The sequence below is a fragment of the Panicum virgatum genome, chromosome 2N (assembly GCF_016808335.1).
Source record: "Panicum virgatum strain AP13 chromosome 2N, P.virgatum_v5, whole genome shotgun sequence".
NCBI classification, from domain to species: Eukaryota; Viridiplantae; Streptophyta; class Magnoliopsida; order Poales; family Poaceae; genus Panicum; species Panicum virgatum.
The window spans coordinates 12,048,051-12,071,374 of NC_053146.1; the positions used below are offsets into that span (position 1 = coordinate 12,048,051).

General features: G+C 43.1%; 5 protein-coding genes across 6 annotated transcripts in view; 1 reads left to right on the plus strand and 4 right to left on the minus strand.

Annotated features, from left to right (window-relative positions):
* The first annotated feature begins 2,853 nt into the window (after positions 1-2,853).
* Positions 2,854-3,948, plus strand: LOC120659767 (CASP-like protein 5A2). Its single transcript, XM_039937991.1, has 2 exons — positions 2,854-3,144; positions 3,273-3,948. The coding sequence occupies exons 1-2, from the start codon at positions 2,996-2,998 to the stop codon at positions 3,454-3,456; spliced, it is 333 nt and encodes a 110-aa protein (XP_039793925.1). The 5' UTR covers positions 2,854-2,995; the 3' UTR covers positions 3,457-3,948.
* Positions 3,949-4,015: 67 nt separating this feature from the next.
* Positions 4,016-7,958, minus strand: LOC120659765 (pentatricopeptide repeat-containing protein At1g80270, mitochondrial-like). Its single transcript, XM_039937988.1, has 4 exons — positions 7,757-7,958; positions 7,517-7,586; positions 6,839-7,424; positions 4,016-5,540 (listed from the first exon to the last, which is right to left on the minus strand). Coding segments are annotated over exons 2-4 (1,818 nt in total). The 5' UTR covers positions 7,519-7,586; positions 7,757-7,958; the 3' UTR covers positions 4,016-4,310.
* A 1,989-nt stretch (positions 7,959-9,947) lies between these two features.
* On the minus strand, positions 9,948-12,988 carry LOC120659766 (KHG/KDPG aldolase-like). The gene is made up of 9 exons (XM_039937989.1): positions 12,789-12,988; positions 12,611-12,665; positions 12,450-12,485; positions 12,306-12,350; positions 11,881-11,964; positions 11,449-11,514; positions 11,303-11,341; positions 10,988-11,087; positions 9,948-10,728 (listed from the first exon to the last, which is right to left on the minus strand). The coding sequence occupies exons 1-9, from the start codon at positions 12,932-12,934 to the stop codon at positions 10,577-10,579; spliced, it is 723 nt and encodes a 240-aa protein (XP_039793923.1). The 5' UTR covers positions 12,935-12,988; the 3' UTR covers positions 9,948-10,576.
* Positions 12,989-13,326: 338 nt separating this feature from the next.
* On the minus strand, positions 13,327-16,893 carry LOC120659768 (eukaryotic translation initiation factor 3 subunit E-like). Of its 2 annotated transcripts, XM_039937992.1 has the most exons (7): positions 16,411-16,885; positions 15,968-16,195; positions 15,749-15,870; positions 15,136-15,355; positions 14,539-14,681; positions 13,940-14,077; positions 13,327-13,799 (listed from the first exon to the last, which is right to left on the minus strand). In XM_039937992.1, exons 1-7 carry the CDS (start codon positions 16,774-16,776, stop codon positions 13,691-13,693), a joined length of 1,326 nt encoding a protein of 441 aa, XP_039793926.1. In that variant the 5' UTR covers positions 16,777-16,885; the 3' UTR covers positions 13,327-13,690. The 2 variants fall into 2 exon arrangements, with proteins under 2 accessions (XP_039793926.1, XP_039793927.1); XM_039937993.1 differs by lacking the exons at positions 13,327-13,799; positions 13,940-14,077 and adding an exon at positions 14,084-14,301 and having other exon boundaries at positions 16,411-16,893.
* A 496-nt stretch (positions 16,894-17,389) lies between these two features.
* LOC120658722 (trans-resveratrol di-O-methyltransferase-like) overlaps positions 17,390-23,324 on the minus strand; it is a 28,860-nt gene continuing 22,925 nt past the window's right edge. The window contains exon 2 of the mRNA XM_039936946.1: positions 17,390-17,689. Coding sequence (XP_039792880.1) covers positions 17,390-17,689 — 300 coding nt within the window. The remainder of the gene's footprint in view (positions 17,690-23,324) is intronic.

Genomic DNA, 23,324 nt, shown 5'->3' on the forward strand with positions numbered 1-23,324 from the left:
GATAAGATGGAAGAGGAGAGGGAAGCAGGGGTAGTATTTATAGTGGGGGGTCATAAGGCGAGCCATAAGCTGCGCCTGCTCGAGTAGTAGGTAGATTCACATTATAAGATCATGTGCTCTGTCCTCCACACCATGCTTATTTTTCTCGTTAACCATCTTTCACCCTGCATTTTAGGATTCACAAAGTTTTTTTTACTAAAAGGATGATGAAAGGGTAATTCGTCAATCTTGAGTTTTGCTAAAACCCAAGGTACTATATATTGTCCTAAAAAAAAGGTACTATATATATGTCTTCATAAATATCGCAGGGCGATTCTTTGTGCTCTTTACACGGGTCAGCCTTTACCCTTCACTGCTGATGTTTTTAAAGTTCTGAAATTTTCTGGTTCAGAACACAAAACTCTGAATTAGTAGTACTAAAACTTTCAAATGTAAGTATGTGGAACATACATATTCATTCAAATGAATTGATTTACGATCAGTCTGTTTTCTTGTAATTAAAAAAAAAGCCATCACTATCAGTTAATTTGTTCATGTCTTCTGCATGTAACCAGGCGAACGAATAAGCCCCGTCATGGTCCGATAGTGGATTCAAATCAAATAAAGGAACAATGCCAAAGGATTTTACTTGAAGAGAATCAAAGAAGTGACACAAAGCATTGGAATATAGGTTATGTAAAAGCACCTGAATCACGGAACTACTATCAATTTGCGCTGTCCATTTTTCATCATCAAGTTTCCACTCATTATTATATAGTACTGCCTGATATTACACTTTAATTTTATTGTAACTTATGCTTCGGGGCATGCTGCTTTGCACTCATCCTGTGTAGAGTATAACAATAACCGTGACCACCAAAACAGCACCAACACAGACCTCCTACACATGCATGCAATTGTTCGTAGCATAATATTCCTGCTGAAATGTCAGCTTTCTCGTTAGCTAGTTCATCCATGCCTTTGCCTGTTTGTAAAACATAAAGAATAAGGCATTAGTATATATAGACATTACATGCATACATATGGCTGCAGCGTAAATGTAAAAGATGAAATTGCTCATACTATAAGAAGTTTAGAAAGAAACATAAAACAATATTTTGGTAGATTTCACTTACACTGCCCATGTACTGCAAAGTATCGAAGAAGGAGCAAGGAAAGCAATACTAGTGCATCTAGGTGCTTTATGTTCTCCATGTAACGGGAGGCTATTGATGCAAAGCTGTGACACTTGGCCCATTTGTTTCGGCCCAGTAGTGGCCCATGAGAGTGGTGTGCGCGAGTTTAGTACCACATTGCTAGTTGAGTAAGGGTGGTATCAATTTATAAGTCTTTGTCCCTCAGCCATAGCACCTTTGGGTTAACCCTTTTATACGAAGCGAGGACAAAAGTGCAAGCAGGGTGCTATGTATACGTGTGCCCACCCCTCGGAAGGGCTAGGTGGTATGGCTTTGGAGGACAGACAGCCGACCCTCGCGGTTGCGGCCGCCGGGTTTGGGGGGGGGGGGTGACACCCTCCCCAAGAGAGGGCGGTTCTGGACATTTGTGCGCGAGTTTAGTACCACATTGCTAGTAAGGGTGGTGTCAACTTATTTGTGATCTTGGAGTACTTGATGATGTATGCAAGGTCCACGCACACGGGCGCGTGCCCACACACACCCCTAGTCATATTACACAACTAGTAGAGAATTATTTCGTACTACTTTTTTGACAATTTTTTAAAATGAATTCCTTCTATTTCAAGACTAGTCATGATCACAGATAGGCTAGTCATGTACGTAATCCACCCAAAACTAGTAGTTATTAATATTCCCCTATGTTGTGACAAGATGCAAATGAATTTCTTCTATATATTCTCATATTGACTCAGATATTTATACTCATGATGCGAGCAGTTGCACTCCAAGTACAAAAGGTAGCTAGCATATGTCAATTTCATTTAAATGTTGGCTAGAAAAGGTAACCAATGTCAACATCATCCAACTTTAGGGGCAACACACAACTTTATGTTGAATGGTAAAAAAAAAACATGATGTGCATTTTAATTACTTACTTCAGCACCTCATTTTGTGATTCTTCCTCACAATTTAAGGAATTTTATTTGTAGCAGTGTGGGTACCTTTGATTCCTCTCGTCCCTCCCACAAAACACAAGAATTTTTAGCAGTGAGCAACATGTTGATATAGAAGAATATCGACATGATTTATTTCTTTTTGTGTGTGTGTGTGCGCGATTCGCCAAATGTGTTGATGTCAACCTTTCTGGTTCCATTTGCCAATCTCCATAATAACTATTTTCCAGCTGAAATGACTCTGGCTGAGTTTGGATCATGAAAATCTTCAATTAGCTAGACTAGAGTTTACCTTTGCCAGTTTCACACCCAGGAGGTCATGTATAACCACATATCACCGACGTAAAACAATGCCCTTTTGACACCTGATTCGGTCCAGCCTCAGTCAAACCTGCACGACCAAACTGAGGCAAGTCAAACACTCAAACTATACATGAATCTCCAGTCTATATTATCGAGGATTATGTAGTGTTTGGTAAAGAAGTTATGCATATATCGTTACGATAACATGATTGCCATAATATTCAATACAATGGCTGGTACAGCTTTAATTACAAGCACGTGGAAGAATGTCTGAGTCAATAAAGTAAAACTTTATGTCCAGTCACAAAGAGCGAGCGAGGTAGCCGTAGCATCCCCATCTTTTCACTGTATGAAACAAATTTATGTCAAAAGTCAAACATGAAAGATCCTCTATTTCTATATATATATATATATATATATATATATATATAATGTACTGAATATACATGGAGATAATCTTCTGGCTGTTCGTCTTCCCTCTCAGTCTTCTCCCTGCAGTGCAAGCGGCCCGTTCGAGCTGGCCAACGGGGGCGGCGGCGCGGCCCTTCCTGGCGCAAGTCACTGCTGGCCTCCAGAGTGACCGAGTGAGACCGGCCGGGGACTCGCTTAGGCGGCTGCAACGCCATGGAGGTCGTCGAGGCCATGCCGCAACCGCAAGCGCCGTGGGCTAGGACGGCCACCGCCGGCGGCCTCGGCCTTCGCATCGTGTGTGCCCTTGCCACGCTTGCCACCACGGCCTCCACCGGCGGTTTCTCCTCGCACCCTGCTCTCTGGTTTGTTTCCTGCTCCCCTTCTCGTCCTTGGAGCTGCCTTCCTTTCCCATCATGCCTGGAACTGTCACTGCTCATCACTAACAAGTAAGAATCACTATCTATAAATTCTTCTTTATTTGAACGAGCAGTTTCCTCGCTGCAGCATCTACGTTGCAATGCGTGTGGACGATGCCGCTGGCCCTTCTGAACCTGCACACACTGCTGTCAGGCCAATGGCCTTTAGAGAACCACCACTGGATCGCCGGAGTTGCTGCGATCGCCGGCGACGGGGCAAGTAAATGTAAATCTATTGTTCATCGCCGTCCCAAGTAAATGTAAATCTGCTGTTCATCGTCCCAAGTAAATCTACGCATGCTGGTCGCCGCAGCACTGAGCTTCTTTGCGGCATCTGCAGCCTCCGGCGTGGCCACGATGGTCGACGACGATCTCAAGCTATGCGCGGCGCTGCCCTGCGCAGGGTTCAGAGCCGCCGCATGGATGGGGTTCGCCAGCTGCATCGCCCTGCTGCCGACCTTGCTGTTCAACTGGCTCATCAACAATGCAGCAGGAAATGGGCGTTGATCCGGCCTCGTCATGGACTGCGGCTTCTTGTCATGTTGCCAGGTTGGTAATAATGCAGCCAGTTATCAGGTCTGAACCTACTAAAAGAACCTTTTGTATTTTGGTATGTGATCCTGCTGCTGTGGTACGGCCGGGAATCATGGTGTTCTGAAAAGTTGTACATACCAATCTTATCATAAACAACTTTGTGGATTGTGTGTGCTTCATAGGGAAGAGAGTATAAACGACTTTGTGGATTGTGTGTGCTTCATAGGAAAGAGAGTGTACGTATATGTGAGCGCGTGCGACCCCACTGTATTTTGTAAAAAAATAAATGAATAAATATAGCTTATATTGCAAGCCTTGAGATTCATGTTACAAAAGGACAAGATCCAGAATCCCAAACTGAAGATCTCAATTTTTATATTCCAATAGCAACTCGTCTAAAACTTTGATAACCTTGCAACACCAAGCATACCAGGACAACAAATTCCAAATTCCATGCTGTTAAAACAGCAGCAGCCTGGTAGCAGATTCTTCTATCCTACACTAACAGCTTCAGGCCACCTCTTCGAGCAGGGGTGGTCCATGGACCATGGCAAAGGGATGAAAAGGAAAAGAACACTCTAATACTCTATCGTTTGCAAGCCATCGAGACGCCTCAAACATTCTATATCAGTCTTGGTCGGGCGCACATTGTCAGCTTTCATCCTTTCTCTGAACCCGTACGGTGTAACATGGGCACTGGCATAGGCTGCAAGTAACAAATTATAAGGCGGCTTCCTCCCTGGGTACTTGATCTGCTTTAGCCTATCAAATATTTTCTCAGAGTTATGTATGTCGCCCTTTTTTGCATAGGCCCTCAGTAAGGTTGTGTATGAGCCGAAGAGGGGATTTCTGTCAGGATTCTCTTCTGTCACATTCGCCAGAAATGAGTCGGCTTTCTCTAACTCACCTGAATTTGCATAGAGCTTAACAATTGCATCCCAGGTTAGAGGGCTGATTGGACACCCATCCAAATACATCCTTTCTAGAAACTCTTTGCCCTTGGCCAGAAGTTTGTGTTCTGCATACACGTTCAGCATGGCATTGAAGTACTTGGAGGTGAGCTTTGGTGAAGTCTTTACCAGCGCTTCAAAGGTCTCTTCCGCTTGTTTGATACGTCCAAGTTTACCCCATGCCTCAATAGCAGCCAAGAAGTCCTCCAACTTCGGGGTGGTGTATGAGTTCCATATTCTCTCTACATCATCTGGCCTGCCAAGAATAGCATAGAGGTCAAGAAGAGACCTGGTGGCATCACGACTATCCTTTACAGATACTTCCATAGCCCTGATAACCTCTTCTGCTTTCTCCATGAGGCCCCAAGATATGTAGAATTTAGCAACCATTGTCTGTGTGGCAAAATCTGGCTCAAGACCATTGTCCTTCATCATATTTAAGACCGACTCCATGCCTAATGGGTCATTCGACCGCCCTTTCAAGTCAATCAGGAGCTTGTATGTAAAACGAGAAACCTTTATATTTTCTTTTTCCATCAACATGAGAATGTCAACTACCTTACTTCGAGCAATCCTCTTGTACAGCAATATCATTTGGTTGCAAGCAGAAACAGTTAAAGGTAAAGAGAGTTCTCTTATTTTGTTGAAGACTTGTTCTGCCTTCCGGACATCATCCTGACATACACAGCTAACAAGTAGAGTTTCATAGAGCACCTCATTCCTGAACGGTGTAGGGACGCTCTCAATGTACTTTTGAGCAGCTTCAAAACCATGGGTCCGTGCTATCAAATCAAGATGACAAGCATAATCACGATCTTCAAAATTTAGTAGTTTTCTTCTTTCGATCCAATCCATGAACTGCAGATATTCAGAAATAAATCACAAAAAAGTAGGTGCATTTCTGCTATCTAGATCTATAGATTTAAAATATGCAAAGTTGGCATGTGCCAGATGAATGTGTAGATTAGAAAAACAGAATTCATGCATACCATGATCCACAAATCGTACATAATAATTCATCAATGGACTAAAACAAAGGTAGTAAAATTTCCCTAAATATAGGTAATACTATAGGTCAAAACATTGTGTAGTTTAAGTAAAATATAGATTTGTGCTTCTGGCGCAGAATACTATGAGCAATGGTTAAGTGTATCTCCACATGAAAAAAAAATGCTACACTCGCATAAAAAAGTGAGGGTTATGATTCTAATAAAAAAATGCCCTAACAGGTTTATCTCTAGTTCTCTACCATCAAAAAGTACATAAATAACTACAATATGGTATATAAAAAAATACAAAAGCAAAAGGAACACAGGCTGTCGGAGGCTTTACATGCCATAACCAATGAAGAAATGAGAACAGGAAATAACTTAACCCCTTGTTCCCTCTGCGTAGTATCCCTTCTTTGTAACATTGCAAAGGAAGAGAGAAAAAAATATACTAAATACCAATTGAATATGTTTGAATTATCGATCTGTTCATCTGCTACCTTTGAAGAATAGTCACCAAAAAGCAAGGAATCAAGGCCATATTTTAGTTTACATAAAAACAATGACAGTCAATTACATAAAAAGAAAGGAATCAATGACAAAAAACAATGTCAAAAATGAGAAGACAAGAAGAGTCCAGAGTACAGGTTTATTTGAAAATGTGACACTTCCGCAATTCAAGACAATGTTTCATAAGATGATTAAGGACTTAAATCCAAAACTTGTTACTGATGAAATTCATGCTCAGGAGTTGATAAACAAATACCATCTTTGTTTAAGCTTTTAGTTGGCGCCTTAATAATTTTGCTAGGATACAAAGATTAGAAACAAGTGCAGCACAGACAAGACTTGAGAAATTTAAGCTTCAAATGATTCTTAAAAACTAGAGAGAAGTATAGTTTTACACTCCACAATGGACAAACACCCAAGTAGGAAAACCATGCCAAAAATATTAAGTGAAACATAGTAAAGAAAAGGGGGAAACAGAAAGAGTAAAATTTGTAAAGAATATTAGGTCAAAGATCTTAAACATGGGGGCTAATGGAAATGGTAAGCCAGACTAAATGCTGCTGACTACTGGACTAACCAATAGCTGTAAACCTGAATGCATTTCACTAAAAAAAAAGTTTAATGCAATACAACCCAGCAGACACAAAAAAAAGGTACCTTCAAAGCCTTGCTATACAATCTCTGCTTCCTCAGATGGAACAAAACCATCAAGAATTGGCTTTTTTCCAGACAGTTGGCTTGCAGCCATGTGTCAAGTACAGTCATAAGAGTACTGATAGGAGTATCCAATACAATCTGGAAAAGAAAAGGTTGGACGGGCGTGTCTGGCAATTTCTTTTCATGGTGGCGGTCTTTCTGAAAAGGGACATCCCTGACTGGAAATCTCATTTCATGATGACAGCCCTCCTGAGAAGGTCGGCCTCCTCCTGGCAATTTCTTTCCACGGCGGCCCCTCTTAAAAGGTCCATATTTCTTCTTGGGTCCTTGATTCTTGCCCTGTTTCCTCACCGCCCTGATGCCATGACTGGGCTCACTACCACAATCAGAGTCAACATGAGGCTGATCACCAGCATCCTGATACGAGGCATCACCATCAGCTTTGCTGCTGGTGAGGCTCTCAATGGGCATGGAGCAAAACCTCCGAATCAAAGGGGCAACCATTTCAGAATACCCAGCTGGCAGTCCTTGGGACGATTGCCGGAAACCCCCATCTCGCAACAATCTCAAAGAAGCAGTCTTCAACCTGACAAAAGCAACCAATGTTGGAAATTCGCGACTCGTATCCCAAACTAAAATTGTGATAACAAAATTGGCCTTGCTATACAATCATCTTACATTCCCTATAGCTGAGGCGGGGGATCGGGCACCTTGCGCAGAATGATCTTGCGAGGGCAAGAAGAGGAACCTAATCGAAGCCGGAATGGAAGATTTAAGTTAGCTACAATCAAATCCCCAACTAAATCAACGCTCAGAATCACAGCAAAGTAGAGATTTGGCAGAATAACCAGCCGGAGCAAGCTAGGGTTACGAAATGAATCCGGTCAGGGAGGACCGCCCCTCCGCGCCGGTACGTACCAGTGAGGGCGGGGAAGAGGAGGGCGAGGCGACGCCGCGCGATGCTATTCGGGGTTTGTCGCGTCCTCCCGTCGCCGGTGATGGAAGCAGCGGGATAAGCTGGGGGTGGAAGAGAGGGCGCAGCGGCGGCGCCGCTCCGGCGCGGGGGAGGGGAGGGAGGAGATGCTACGGCTTTTTCGGTTTTACCCCCACTAGGGTTTAGCGTCCCAAACCCCTGAAAATGAGTGATAGTAATACGTATCATAGGAATGTGAGATGGCGAAACGAAGACGAGAAAAAAAAAAGTTAGATATGAGAGGAAGTCCATGCCTAGCCCTACAATGCAAATATTATTTAGAGGAAAAATATATGCAAATTGTTTAAACATTTCTATCCAAATTAAAAGGTTTAAGTTGCGCATATCCGAAAGAATGATCATGTTTTGTGTTTAAAGTATGTCACAAATTTTCTCTTGAATCCGTTAGACATGTTAATTGCAATATAATTCGAAAAAAATACAGTGCTTTTGGGTGCTTTTTTTTTCTTTCTCCCTTTCTGACAGGTTGGTGATGATTCACATCCCAAACTCAGTAGTCTCATAGTCAATTGTTTTGGTAGCTAAAAAACATTGTTCGCCTATACGACTGTTTCCATCATTTATACAGCATGCCTTGTTTGTTTCCACTTTTCTGGATCTTACTTATCTGAGAATCAAGATTCTGAAATAAGCCAGCTGTCTGGAGAATCGGCTATTCAGATAAATTGGGTGTTTGGCAATCCTGATTATTTTGGATCGATGAATTGGGTGGTAAAATGGCTGAAATGCCCCTAAGGCTCATTTGTGCTTGCAGACGTTGCTCTCATAAACCACATCTTCAGAATGAAACAAAATTCATCCAGAGAGCGAACAGCATGACATGAAGAATCCATCCATCGATTCATTCATCAAAATTCCAAACACTTTTTGTGGTACAAATCAGTTTTCTTGAGATCTCAAAGCAAAAAATAGACTGAAGTATCGATCCTATATAGGCAAGAAGATAACAATTTCACAACTGGGCTCATACAGACAGGGGCAGATGCACACCCCGGGCCACCCGGGCCATGGCCCGGGGTTCGGCCCAATTTTTTTTCATTTTGCAGTAGCTTCTATCTCTGGACTTGAATCAATTGCTGAAGAAGGACTTGGATCAATTGCTGAAGAAAAATAAATATATTACTTCACGATGGCGCTTTTTGTATGTTATCTATCTTTTCGTTTATATTTTCATGTATTTTTTAAACTGTGAGTTTGTGAACGTCTATACTTAAAACTCAGTCCGGGGTAAACTCAGCCCGGGGTACGACTCAATCTGGTTCCGCCACTAGTACAGAGGAGTCGATGGGCTCGTACAGAGGCCGCTTGAACCAGCAGCCTCCATGCTCGCCGCCGCACCTCCTTGCGTCTGCTGCTCGGGCCTCCGCGCCCGCAGGCTTGCTGCTCGCCGCCGCTCGCGTCTGCTGCTTGGACTTCCGCGCCGGCCCTTGTTTCCACACAGTCGTGCCTCCGCGGCCCCACCGCTTGTGCCCGCAGCCTCCACGCTCGCCGCGGCCTCCGCGCTCGCCGCTCGCATGGTGCACGCGTGGCTGGAGGTGGAGGTGGAGGCGCACCAGCTCCACCCGGCGGCCGCTGCCGTCGTGATGGGATCTCGCGCCGGAGCAGGTATCTAGCCGGGTGGGCGAGCACAGCGCGCGGGATCTCATGGTGCTCCGAGCTCCAAGCTCGGGTCCCCGCGCGGGAGGGGCGGCGTCCCACCGAGGGCGGCGCGGAAGGGGCCCGGCGGCGGTAGAGGTGCCGCAGCGCCAGGAGGGAGGCGGCGGCGAGATCTCGGGGGAGGAGAGGGGGTCGGGGGACGGGGGTTCTCGGCGACGAGAGGGGTACCAGGGGCAGTGGGAGGAAAATCCGCTCGCTTCTCCCGTGCGCGAGTCTTGCGACGCGGCCGGGAGAATAGCCTTTCACGTTGTATCCAGGATTCCTGGAGAAGCGGCGGCCCAGATAATCGAAAAATAAGCAAAGTGTTTGGATGGAATTCTCGTTTATTTTCATCGAGAATCGGCTTATAATCGAAAATAAACAGATCCGTAAAATGCTACTCGGTAGCCATGTCATGTAGGCTGATTAACCGTGTAAAATCATATAAAACCATTTCGATCATTTATAAGACCGTTTAAATGATCATGTATTCCGATTATTTACTACATGGTGGGTAACCCGTTTAATGTTTAGGTTAACATTGAAAAAAATATTGTTTGCACCACTATAATTACAAAAAAAAATCCAAAGCTGTTCATCAACATGTGAGTCCATTTTGCTCGAGAGAAGTAGGCCTAATGGCAGTGTGGCACAGAGCACGGGTTCAGGCACCCTGATCATCTCGGGGAAGCACAAGATACCTTGCAATCTCCCTTTCATTTGCCTCTGTTCTTGTATGAATTGTGGTGATTCCACCGCAGCTGAATGTGTGGTTGGCTTCGTGGCATCACAGCAGACCCTTCACACTTCTGATCTGGACCGAGAACAAACGCACTTCTGCTAGCTGTGAAGATCCTTGTTTGGAAAGCACAATTTTGGTGCATTGTTACAAGCACGCAGCGGTACTACTTCTATAGCTGTATTTGGGAGATGGAATCACTGCTTCTGCAAAAAGGGCGGTATCAATGATTTCCGTTTAGTTGGCAGTGTTAGGGCCTGATATGTGCCCCACCGGAGAAGATCATATAGCACAATGGCTAGCCAAAGGATATGTGCCTCATATTTTCTAGGCCACAAATCTGCGATGCTGTAGAACTGTCAGATATGTCTCACTTTATGGACTGCAACCCCTCAGCAGTGGCTAGACTGGCAAGTTCTGAAATTTCGCTGAATTTTCCCTTCCTCATCAATTCCTTGTCAAAAATGGCATCAGACAACACCGCTGCGGATGCCCCTGCCTCCACATACCCCTTGATTGAACCTAAGCCAGGCAGAACATCATCAAATTGGAATGGCTCATACTTCAATTTTATTCAAAAACCAATTTTTCAATGAAAAAGTTGGAAAACAATTCATTCGTGCTAACTGAATTGTAAATATTCCAAATGACATCCTTAGATGTTGCTATGGAATGTGTATTTACTCCATTCAGCCGATGATGAGACACGTGATACTGAATAGAATTGTTTGAAGTTATCTAGGCATCATTGGAGATATAAATGCTAAACAAGGCTGCTTACCTATTTGGATTCCTTGAGAAGCAACCATCGGCACATGAGGAAATGGTTTCTTCAGAGCAGACATGTACACCTCACCACCCATCACAGACACTGGATATACCTTATCAAATTAGAACACGAACTAACTAATGTCAGATGACCAGTAAATACAAACATTAAATTACCTACTACTTTATTAGGAAACCACATAGCAGATTAAACTGACTGTGTAAACCATATGATGAAAAGGCTCATTCACAGTCATGTTTGGTTAGTTCTCTGTTAAATCTTTCGAATCGAAAAGGTACTATAAGAAGAAATGTGCAGTTATGAAACCTTAACAACTTCTGCACCAGCATTGCAAGCAGATAAAACCTGTACCAGATAAAAATGTCAGTGAAAAAAAAAAGAGAAACTTGACACAATACAGGACTGCTATAATCCAATTCTATGGAAATTGACACTTGTCATGTGATACATACTTCAGATGGTGTCAGCACTCCAGGGATGTATAGAACCTTACTTTCTTCTAGATCATGAAGTATTTCCTAAGAACACAGTGTGCGCGTATTAATCAAAATCAAGTTATAACTGATGATGCTAATGAAATGTGTTAAAGAAGTACACATGCATGAACAATCAACATCTAGTTACAGTTTGTGACGTTGAAGAAGTGCATTAAAATATAGAATACGTGCATGAATTCAATCAGCATCAAGTAAAAATTCATGATGTTAGCAAACCACATTAAAAAAGTACAATGTGCATGAATCAATCAGCACAATTAATGATGTTAAAGATCAGAACATGGAAAGCAGGGACGTGATTAAGAGAAATGAAACAATATTACAAACGTGACAGGACACATCAGAAACTGTGCACCAGCTCTCATGGCCAACAGAGTGATCACTTACCATGACTGTGCCAGGACTCATCAGAAACTGTGCACCAGATCCTATGGCTTTCCTTGCATCAGCAGCATTTAAGACCGTGCCAACCTAATTAGAGGCAAGGATTATGAGTTGCTTGCCTATGTGCTTGAGAATTAAAATTAATGTGATTGTGGTGCAGGACAGGTGTAACAGAGTTTGACTACTGGCTATGACTTCCTTGAACTACAAATATAGCGATGTATGTTCAAAAACAAATATAGTGATGCTTGTATAGTTTACTGCAGTCAAACACAAGAATATGAACTATACAGCTTGCAAGTTCAGACACAAAAAAATCATGAGTAATATGGACATTAAGAAAATTACGTGCACAAATATAGTACACATGATTAGACAAAATGCAACATTGATGTAGAAATCTACAAAGAAATGCCACGTGGAATTACCCCGAATGTTAAAGAAGGATAACTCCTGCAAAGATCTTCAATAACCTGAAACAAGAAGGCACCAATCAATCAAGAACAATCACAGCAGCAATGATCATGGAAAAAGGGAAAGCTTGCAGAGGAAAAAGGTGAAACGAGCATCACCTCCAGCACTCCAGGAGTTGGCATCACGACCTCCAACTGAACAATACAGCACATACGTTAGCAGCAGCAATGTATGTTCATGAATGCGCTGTTAAAACACAGGAGTTCCAAGGCTCCAAGGATCAAGGACGGATAAAGGCGCACGGGACGGGCCAACTCACCACACTGACGCCACCGCGGACAGCCGCATGCGCCGCCTGCAGTGCCGTCTCGCCGCTGCACGGTAAGGGAGACGCAAAGAGGATCAGAAGTGGTGACGGCAAGCCGAATCCTTTGCTGGACTCCGCTCCACAGAGGACTACAGCCGAACAGGTGGCGGGCGTGATCGACGGTTCTTACTCTTCCGCGCGGAGGCACGCGATGACGCGCGAGCGCAGGATGGCGGCGAGCGCCCCCGGGGGTGCGGGCGGCGCGTGCTGATCTCTCCGCCGCCGGCGAGGATGGGAGACGGCGGGGAGGGGCAGCTGGGTGGCGGCAACGCGCATGGCCGGGGCGGCAAAGCCGAGCTTCAGATAAGTCTCACTCTGCTGTCTGCTCTCCCTCGGTTGTCGCTTTGGGAAATATCCATGATGGCTTTACATGAGTTGGGCACTCGGGCTCAAACATGAGATGGGTTTGGCCTAGACTGGGCTTCTACTATAAGTGTGAAAGAAGCCTGTGGGCAGTTTCGTGGGCCAAAATCCTCTGAAACAAGAGATTGGAGAAAAGAGTAACAAAATTCAGAGTGACAACTAGCAGCATACTAACCATTGGTGTTGCTTGTAAACGATGTAATTGTGTTAGTGAATCAATAAAGTTTGCCTAAAGTTTCAAAAAAAAACATTGGTGTTTTATAGGAAAACAAAACCCCAGAAAACTTCTTTTGAAAAAAATGTGCTGCTCGAAGAAACTCCAAGTAGATGAGATTTATACACGATCGTTATGTTCCAAGCCCTCATCATCTCTTTCTTTTTTAAAACAAGTACGTACACACGTTCTTACAAATTTCCTATATTTTTTCCAATCATTTGCATTCCTATATTTCCCTTTCCTATAATTCTTTTACCCCTTCCTATGAACCCTACAACATCTAAGTAAACAAAGACGGCAAACACAAAGTACTTGTCATTCTTGCCGCCTCAAAACTATGATCGGCTGAGTTATCAGCCAACTAGCCAGCAGTGCTTTTCTCTCACACTAAATCAGTAGTAGCCACCAACCAGCTAGCGGCTCACAATAAATCAGCACCAGCCACAACCAGCCTAATCTCCATGAGCTGTCTGTGATGCCTGAGCCGGCTCAACAATGCTTTGCGCTAGCATGTAGGTCCGCGTGTTAAGATTCTTTAAGCTCTCGATAATCTCCTCATGCCTGCAAAAATTTTATTTAATCATTTCCCCGTAAATGGGCAATACTGAAGAGACAAAGATCACTACTACTCCAGCTATGGAAATATGGTTATTCGACCAAATGGCATCATGAAGTAGTAACATTTGACAGAAGCAACTTACACATCACCACGGTTGACCCTCATGATAAGAGTTCTTGACACTGAATCAATCTTGGCATCCAGTTTCAAACCTTTAACCAAGTTCATAATCCACAATTCCGCCTCGCTGTACCTCATGTTCAGCTTTTCTGCAAGAATGCTGTTTTTCGCACAAATATTGGGGGAAAACTTAGTCTTAGATTTTTCCAATTGTAAAGTTACTACAAAATATGAAATAAAAATCTTTTAACAATATGCTCTTCCCTTAGCCTCTTGAACCGGAAGTTGGTCAGTACAGGTTTTGCATTCTCGGAATGCTAGTTAACAACATGCCATTGTTCCTACTAACAGGTCTAGCCAACAGACCTATTGGTGTTCTGTGAGCTGAATTGATGAAAGCAGATGAAAAAGAATGCAACTTCAATTACAAAGAGCTTTTTTTTTGTGATGGACAGATCAAACAGTACACACAGAATATGCAGTCTGACAAATGGTCTAACAAGGGCCTTAGCAGTCTGGATTTAGCTGATTGGTGTTTTATGATTCTGATGCTTTCCAGTTAATCATAGAAATAGAATTTCATCACTGGCTAAAAGTGAATGGAAAGGCAGAAGAACCCACCTAATATCGATGCACCGATGTATGCGGCAGTAGGTCTCAAAAATAAACAGACGGGCATTTTCAAAGAATTCGTCTCTCAAAGGAACAGTGACGGAATTTCCTATTTCAATGCGCTTTCCCAGAAAAGGATCGTTCAATATAACCTAGAAAGGCAGCCATAGAACACATGAAAGGTACGACAACAAGTTTCATGTGGGAATATAATGCTTGTTGATTATTCAGGTAGCAGATAAGACAGAATGTCCTCTAATATATAAGAGAATGTAATTATCGTTGACTATTGAGGCACAAGTGCCATCCATTTCACTGTTGAAAATTTAAATGATTCTACCTTCTAGATGTAATAAATAAACTTTGTCTTGTGAAAAAATAACAATTTTAGCCAGCAAGCAAAAAAATATAAAAAATAAAAGCATTAGCAGATAACTCACACTACAAAGGAGTATTTTTCCGATAAAAGTAAAATGTAATACATTGCCATTCAAGCTTTTAAAAATGTAATACGTTGCCATTCAAGCTTTTAAACATCCAAAGTAGATACATGTGAAGTTCAATAAACACAACCGTCATGTTCGGTAAAAATAGCACCAAACTAACCTGCTCACACTCCATTAATTTCTGTTGCGCACCATCAAAATCATAGTTCACATACAAGCATTCCAGGAATTCAGTTACGGGGTCTTTGTAGCTACGCTGTTCCTGCTGAATGACTTTAATCAGATCTTTAAGCATATTCCTTCTCCTTTTGTTCACAACAACTGCAATAGCTAGGTATCTCAGAAGATGGTGTGCATTTGTCTGAATAGCATTCAAGTATCTGGGCAAAAAAGATAAAGGAAAAAAATGAGTTGACCTATCCGGTGCTATTGCCTTGGCACCAAACAAAAAAAAATATTTTTGTCGTTGAACTGGGTAGGACATCAGTAAGGAAAGATGTTGAAGCAAACTTGAATTTGAACAAGTGTTTTGAAACCTTCTTTTTGTGAATTAAACTATCGTCCTACATTCTATTGTGTTTGTCTATGAGAAAAACAAGGATGAATTTGTTAGTTAGAAGAACCATTTGCTTCCACTCTAAATTTGAAACTCCGAAGTAATTTTTTAGTTAGTGGTGCTGCTTATTCAAATATTAGGCTAGAATGCTATAAGTTGTAACAGGCTAACAGCACAAGAAGAAAACTTAATCATTTTGAGAAATGGGTAGATAAACCTGTCTTGGAAGAACAGATCAATGATCCCATTTCGACCATTTTCATGGTTAAAGAAGATAAAGAGACTCCAGTGCATCAGCCATATCCTATTCTGGAGCTGATTCAGAGGTGATGAGAAGTTCTGCACAAAAAAAAAGTCAGATACGATACAATGTTAACTATCTGATGATGTAACGTAAGAACAATAGACACACAGGATCAAAAGATGAGAGGAAAACCTTTGAATCGATAATCTCTTTTAAGCGATTAAGCTCTTCGAGCGCAGCATCCCAGTTTCGATTCAGAATCCCTGATGCCAACATCCCCCATAAAGCTCTGACACTCCTCTCACTGTTTGTGGACAAAACACGATAGTGGTAGAGGTAGGCCGCAGCATCAGAATAGGACCCACACTCAAACTGAAATTTAGCGTCATCATACAAGGCTTCAATCTGATCAGGACCAATCTGCATTGTTGTGAATAGGAGTAGTTTGAGTAGCTGAATAGCACATCATCACCACCTAAAAACAGCCTGAGTAGTGCAAAAAGACTTGGTCAAACGTTTCTAACAAAAAGGTGGAGTTGGAGTCCATGAACATCCAAAACAGAGGGGAAAGTTTTTATTTGTTCTTCAATTCAGACCATCTTTGCAAAGCAAGATCAAAAATCAAAAGAGTTAACCTGGAAGCGCTCCTGGAGCATGTTGACGTTGTACTGCTTGTCCGGCCTGAGCAGCTGCACGAGCTGCGGGTCCCGCAGGAACGCGTAGAGCGGCAGCACGGGGCCCGTCTGGAGCGCCACAAGCCTGTCGACGACCTCGGCGCGGCGCGCCGCCATGTCGCCGGGGGCCTCGCCGGTGCCGTGGAGCGACCTGTGGATGGCCATGGCGTAGTCGACCATGTTGGTGCCGCCGAGGAGGCGGAGCTTGGCGGCCAGGACCTCCTCCTCCGGGTAGAGCCCCCGCTCCTGCAGGAACTCCAGCAGCGGGAACACCAGGTGGCGGTCGAGGTGCGGCGCCAGGCGCGCCGTCAGGTCGTGCTCCGCCATGGCTGGGCAGTGCAAAGAGCGATGGCGGCGGCTGCGGGGGTGGGGGAGGATCGGAAAGCAGGAGTTGGTGTGAAAGCAGGGGGTTTTGTCAGTGGAGAGCGAACGCAGGTCAAATTTGAACATTTGATTGGATTTGGTTGCCAACAAAAGCACACCCAACTCCTGTGAATATATAATATATAATTAAAAGAATAAAACAAAAGAAAATTATGTTAAAAGTAATATATCCCTTTCTTTAAAAAAAAAGTACCCTCTCTGTTTCAACAAAGTATGCAGTCCTATTTCAACAAAGTACCCTCTCTGCCTAATCTCGGTTGCCGTTTTCTTCTGTCACAATTTTTTTTTAAAAAAGTGCAAGGGCAGAGCTTCCTGCATGTAACCAAGTATAGACTTGTAACACAACATAATATTACAGACTTGTTAGGGTGGTGGCAACCATAGTAACTTACTATTCTCGCTCCGATCCTCAAAGGAAAACATCAATATAATTGCAAATTATTGACATTACAAATCTTTTATTACAATGCAAAGGCTTGAGAGTAAAAAAAAAAGGATCAATATATAGTGCAATGCATTAGATGGCCTTATTCAGTAGGTCATATGGTCATATCAGCTATGGAAAGACCTCAATGAGTGACCTGGTCGTTCCCGAGATGGGAGTAATCTTGTATTGAGTGAACCATGCATCTAGGAAAATCTTGTGCCATGTCTCTTCCGTTCTCTCTTTGCCTTCTAGTACCACCATCATGCATAGATCCATCAAAAGTTGAGCTTCCAGTGTTTCTTTAGACGGACATCCTAGGACAACTTCTGTGATAACCACTTTTCCCTTTGGTTCTCGAGTACAAATAGCTTCCTTGGACCGTTTTAAAATTTGAACACAATCCTCATCACTCCAGTTATGCAGCACAAACTGTCGTACGATAGTCAGTAATCACATAAGTACATAATAACCTATCATTAAGGCATCACATACAGCATCCAAGTATATGTAGCATAAATTGTTACAAAATAAACATATATACTGTAAGAGAAAATAAAAAAGAGCTTTGCTAATCTTCAATCGTTAGAAAACTTCTTTTCTTAGAGACCTCTAAATAAAACCTCTAAAACTACAATTGCATATGTCGCTCAAAAAGTATAATGTCTGAGGCACTGTGTCTATGTGGATATGATTGCCTACTACTGGAAACCAGCTATATGCCGACTGTCCGATGCTTTGTCGAGTGCCATTCCTCATGCACTCAGCAACACAAGATGTTTGCCTAAGTGCATATTGAAAAAACTCATGGCATAAACACTACACTCGGCAAATAAGGCCTTTGCCGAGTGCTATAAACAGCGTACTCGGCAAACAAACTAGTTACTGAGTGCCACATTAAAGGAACTCGGCAAATAGCTGCACGTGCCCGGCGCATGCGGCGTCCGTGGGGCGGTTGTTTTGGCTGTTACTTCTTTGCCGAATGTCTGTTAGGGACACTCGGCAAAGATATGTTTTGCCACATGCATTTCTTTAGACACTACAAACAAAAATCTTTGTCTTTGCCGAGTGTCTACCATCGCCCATGGCAAACTATTGTTTTCTCTTCTGCCCTCTAAATTGTTCAACTATCCATGTACTGTATGTGGAACTCCATGTTAAAATTTGGTATATTTCCTATATTAAGTTTTCTCACTAAAAGAATTTTTTGGCGATAAGTCAAATTTGAACCGCAAGTGATTCGAATAATGTCACCGGTGCCTTGCCCCCGCCGCGCCCGCGTTGGTGCCCGCCCACGCCACTCCCCGCCCACCCGCGCCGGATGAGCCCCGGCCGAGTAGTCCCCCACCGTGGCACCTTTGAGTTTTTTCCCCATTTATCAATCATTTCAATATATTCTTGAACATGTATATTAATAATATGCTCAAGATTTTAGTGCAAAATGTAGAACCGACAAGCAAATCATTCGCTAAAAATTTGCATGCAGTTGGAGAACAAATACAGTGAAGTTGAGTTTGAAAGTTTTGATACTTATTGATTTTTAGCTAAAATTTAAATATATGCACAATGATCAGTGAAGAATTGACAAGAAAAGTATATATAGATCTGGACTAGTTAGGCCGGTCTTCTTGCTGTGATTTTGGAAACCTCACTGTGCAGGGGAGGTGCTGCCAAAATTTTTAATTGACACAATTTTGTTCTTTTTTTTTGAAGGAGAGGCTAGTGCACCATCCTCGACTCGATCACTCTGATGCATGCCGTCATTGAGCTGTGCCGCGATCTGTCTGCACCGACACACGTGTCACCACCTCACCCGTCATCGAGCCCTTAGGTGAGCACATGCAGAGGACCCCTCTTTTCGTATCTTGTTCGTAGACCATGTAGCCCAGTTAGGCGTCCCATTTGAAAGAGATACGGTTGGAAATATGCATATTTTTGCATATCTATAACCGTGTCTGTTTCGAATTGTCCACTTTTTTTGGACAGCCCGAAGATGCGTAGATGAGGTTAGTTTCTAGGGGCTACTCCGATCTGAGATAGAGTTTTGGCATCATCTCCCTATTGTTCTCCGGATAAACAATCTCCCAGCTAGGATGTGTACTTGGAGAACAGCGGGAGGTGCTACTGAAATTCTGTCTTGGCTTGGAGTACGTAGCCCCTGGAAACTAACCTCATCTTCGCATCCTCGGGTGGGATTAGGACCTATCTTCACCTATTAGACAGTATAGACATCGTGTAGATGTAGGAATATGGGGTAGCAAAAATAAAAAATTTCTACCATATAAACCAGGATTACTGCAGTTATAGATCACGAGATTACCACTAGATGCGCGGTTGAGGAACTTCTGTAGCGCGTCGGTGTAGTGCAGATGGAAGCCGGCAGTGCAGTTGCGTGAATCTCCTCACGAACGGCTCGTCCTTGTGCAGCAAGCGCAGCACCTCCACGAAGTCCATACGTACGGAAAGAAGCTTCGCGCTCCGGATTGCTAGATCCACGAGAACGAACTAGGGCTAGATGCACGAGGAAGCCCCTTTGGTGGGCTTTCATGGGCCCTACCTTAGGCATCCCCTAATGGGCCAACTGAAGTCCATTAGTGCATCTAAGCCCAGTCTAATTTGGATCTCATCCTCATTAGGCTTCTGGCCCTTAAGTTTGTGACCCTATGGGCTCACGCGTGAATAGACATGGCCCAGTACTCCTACTGGCCAATAGTTGATAGCAGTCTCTAGCAAGACGTGTCAACTCCTAAGCACGCGCGAATCATATCTGTCAAGCCGTCACAATCTTATACATGCTGTTCTCTTTGCCTCACGATATTTGGTCTTGCTTGAAGCCGACCACTCTTTCTCGATCCTGTGATTCGGAATACTTGGTTAACTCTTAACCCTAGCATGGCCATGCATTTCCTGATCCGAATCACTCGAGGGGCCCAGAGATATCTCTCTCTTGTAGAGAGGGGCAAATCCCATCTTGACCGACTATGTCTCACGGCATGCTTCTTGACAGACCTGAAAGCCACCTTTATGACTACCCTGTTACGGTGCAGCGTTTGATGGCTCCTAAGTAAGTCGGTTCACATCTTGAGTACATACGACGATATCAGGTCTTAGGACACAGCGTACATATTGTGTAATGAGAAGTCATCATCTCGTGTTGGGTCAGTTCAGTCTCATGTCTCACATGAGCCCACATTATTAGTTTGACATCCCCATGTCCATGACTTGTGAAATGTAGTCTATCAACTAATACATGTGCTAGTCTAATATTCATATGTGTCCTCACATGAACTCCGACTAGGAACATTTTAGAATATTCATACAAGTATAGAGTTTCACAAATACTTCACATAAGCATTAATCAATACAAATTATCATCCATGAATATTCAAGGTACACTTTATTAACCATGAATACAAGGAAATATGATTGCCTCTAGGGCATATTTCCAACAGTTTCCCACTTGCACTAGAGTCAATCCAGAATGTATCTAATACCCATTGCTCTTGTGTGCCTCTCATGCTTGGGCTGTGGAAGGGGTTTTGTCAAAGGATCTGAAATGTTCAGGTCCGTGTGTATTTTGCATATCTTGATCTCACCCCGATCGACGAACTCTCGAATGAGATAAAATCGCCGCATAACGTGTTTGCTCTTCTGGTGATTCCTTGGCTCCTTGGCTTGCGCAATGGCTCCACTGTTGTCACAGTAGAGATCCAGCGGGCTAGAGGCATTAGGGAACACACCAAGCTCAATAAGGAACTTTCTTATCCAAACACCTTCCTTCGCAGCTTCTGAAGCTGCGATGTACTCGGCCTTTGTCGTAGAATCGGACACCATCTCCTGCTTTGATCTCTTCCAGCTAATAGCACCACCATTTATTGTGAACACGTAACCTGATTGGGACTTTGAATCATCTTTGTCAGTTTGGAAGCTAGCGTCGTTGTAACCTATTACAACGAGCTCTTCCTCACCTCCATAGACCAAAAACACATTCTTAGTTCTTCTTAAGTACTTAAGAATGTTCTTCACAGCTGTCCAGTGACTCTCACCCGGATCAGACTGGTATCTACTTGTAATGCTTAGAGCATAAGAAACATCTGGACGGGTACTTATCATTGCATACATAATAGATCCAATTGCCAAAGCATATGGAACTTTGCTCATGCGATCCCACTCATCAGTTGTTGTAGGACACTGACTCTTGCTAAGATGTATGCCATGTGACATAGGCAAGAACCATTTCTTCGCCTCTTTCATGTTGAATCGTTTCAACACTTTGTCAATATAAGTATCCTGGCTTAATCCTATAAGCCTCCTTGATCTATCTCTATAGATCTTGATGCCCAGTATGTATGCTGCTTCTCCTAAATCCTTCATCGAAAAACTATTTTTCAATGAAGTCTTTACGGACTCAAGCATAGGAATATTATTTCCAATCAGCAGTATGTCATCTACATACAAGATTACAAATGCAACATAGCTCCCACTTTCCTTCTTATAAACACAAGCTTCTTCTTTATTTTTAATAAAGCCAAACCCTTTGACTACTTCATCAAAACGAATATTCCAACTCCGAGATGCTTGCTTTAATCCATAAATGGATTTTTGAAGCTTGCATATCTTTCCAGCATTGGTCGGATCGACAAAACCCTCGGGCTGCATCATATACACGTCCTCGATCAGATTTCTATTAAGGAAAGCTATTTTGACATCCATCTGCCATATTTCATAATTGAAATATGCAGCAATAGCTATAATAATCCGAACAGATTTAAGCATCGCCACGGGCGAGAAAGTCTCGTCTTAGTCAACTCCTTGAACTTGTCGAAAACCTTTTGCGACAAGTCAAGCTTTATAGATGTGTACATTTCCATCTATATCTTTCTTCTTCTTATAGATCCATTTGCACTCGATGGTACTCACACCATCAGGCGGGTCTATCAAGTTCCAAACTTGATTTTCCTTCATGGATTATATTTCGGATTTCATGGCATCTTGCCATTTCTCAGAGTCAGGGTCTGCCATCGCCTCTGCATATGTTGCAGGCTCATCATTGTCTAACAATAATAATTCCCGCCCTGCGCGGAGCCTTGCTGACCTTCGTGGTTGCGGAGGTGCTTCTGTTGCCATAGGCATCTCAACTTGTTCAGCTACATTAGCGTCACTTGTAGAGTCTTGTCCTATTGGCTCATCTCGGACTTCTTCGAGTTGCACCATTCTTCCACTTTTCTATCCTTTGAGAAACTCTTTCTCTAGGAAAACTCCGTTCCGAGTGACAAACACTTTGCCCTCAGATCGATTGTAGAAGTAATACCCTAAGGTCTCCTTTGGGTATCTCACGAATATGCACTTATCCGATTTGGGTGCAAGCTTGTCAGACTGGAGTCGTTTGACAAATGCTTCACAACCCCAAATCTTTAGAAAAGACAAACTGGGAGTCTTGCCCGTCCATATCTCATATGGTGTCTTATCTACGGATTTTGATGTCACCCTATTTAATGTGAAAGCTGCTGTTTCTAGAGCGTAACCCCAAAACGATAACGGTAGGTCCGACTGGCTCATCATTGATCGAACCATGTCCAACAGAGTTCGATTACGTCGCTCAGACACACCATTTCTCTGAGGTGTTCCAGGCGGCGTAAGTTGTGGAACAATTCTGCAACTCTTTAGATGATTGCTAAACTCGTGGCTCCGATATTCACCTCCACGATCAGATCGTAAAGCTTTAATTTTCTTGCCACACTGATTTTCAACTTCACTCTGAAATTCTTTGAACTTTTTAAAAGTTTCAGACTTATGCTTCATCAAGTAGATATAGCCATATCTACTCAAGTCATCAGTGAAAGTTATGAAGTATTGGAATCCACCTCTAGCAATCGAGCTCATTGGTCCACATACATCAGTATGTATGAGTTCCAGTAAGTCCAATGCTCTCTCTGAAAAACCTGTGAATGGCGTCTTGGTCTTCTTGCCTAGCAAACAAGCTTCGCATGTCTCGTATGACTCCAAATCAAACGAAGTTAGAAGTCCATCCAAATGGAGCTTCTTCGTGCGTTTCTCGCTTATATGA

What these genes read in the sequence shown, in the direction of transcription:
- LOC120659766 (XM_039937989.1), bottom strand. Translation starts at nt 12,934, where the DNA reads ATGCGCGTTGCCGCCACCCAGCTGCCCCTCCCCGCCGTCTCCCATCCT. An exon ending in CAACTCCTGGAGTGCTGGAG is followed by an intron (nt 12,351 to 12,449) that starts GTGATGCTCGTT and finishes TTCTTGTTTCAG; the next exon opens with GTTATTGAAGATCTTTGCAG. An exon ending in ATCCTTCTTTAACATTCGGG is followed by an intron (nt 11,965 to 12,305) that starts GTAATTCCACGT and finishes GCCTCTAATTAG; the next exon opens with GTTGGCACGGTCTTAAATGC.
- LOC120659768 (XM_039937992.1), bottom strand. Translation starts at nt 16,776, where the DNA reads ATGGCGGAGCACGACCTGACGGCGCGCCTGGCGCCGCACCTCGACCGC. An exon ending in AAGAGATTATCGATTCAAAG is followed by an intron (nt 15,871 to 15,967) that starts GTTTTCCTCTCA and finishes TTTTTTGTGCAG; the next exon opens with AACTTCTCATCACCTCTGAA. An exon ending in GATCTGTTCTTCCAAGACAG is followed by an intron (nt 15,356 to 15,748) that starts GTTTATCTACCC and finishes TTTTTTGCCCAG; the next exon opens with ATACTTGAATGCTATTCAGA.
- LOC120659767 (XM_039937991.1), top strand. Translation starts at nt 2,996, where the DNA reads ATGGAGGTCGTCGAGGCCATGCCGCAACCGCAAGCGCCGTGGGCTAGG. An exon ending in TCCTCGCACCCTGCTCTCTG is followed by an intron (nt 3,145 to 3,272) that starts GTTTGTTTCCTG and finishes TTGAACGAGCAG; the next exon opens with TTTCCTCGCTGCAGCATCTA.
- LOC120659765 (XM_039937988.1), bottom strand. An exon ending in TGTATAGCAAGGCTTTGAAG is followed by an intron (nt 5,541 to 6,838) that starts GTACCTTTTTTT and finishes GAATATCTGCAG; the next exon opens with TTCATGGATTGGATCGAAAG.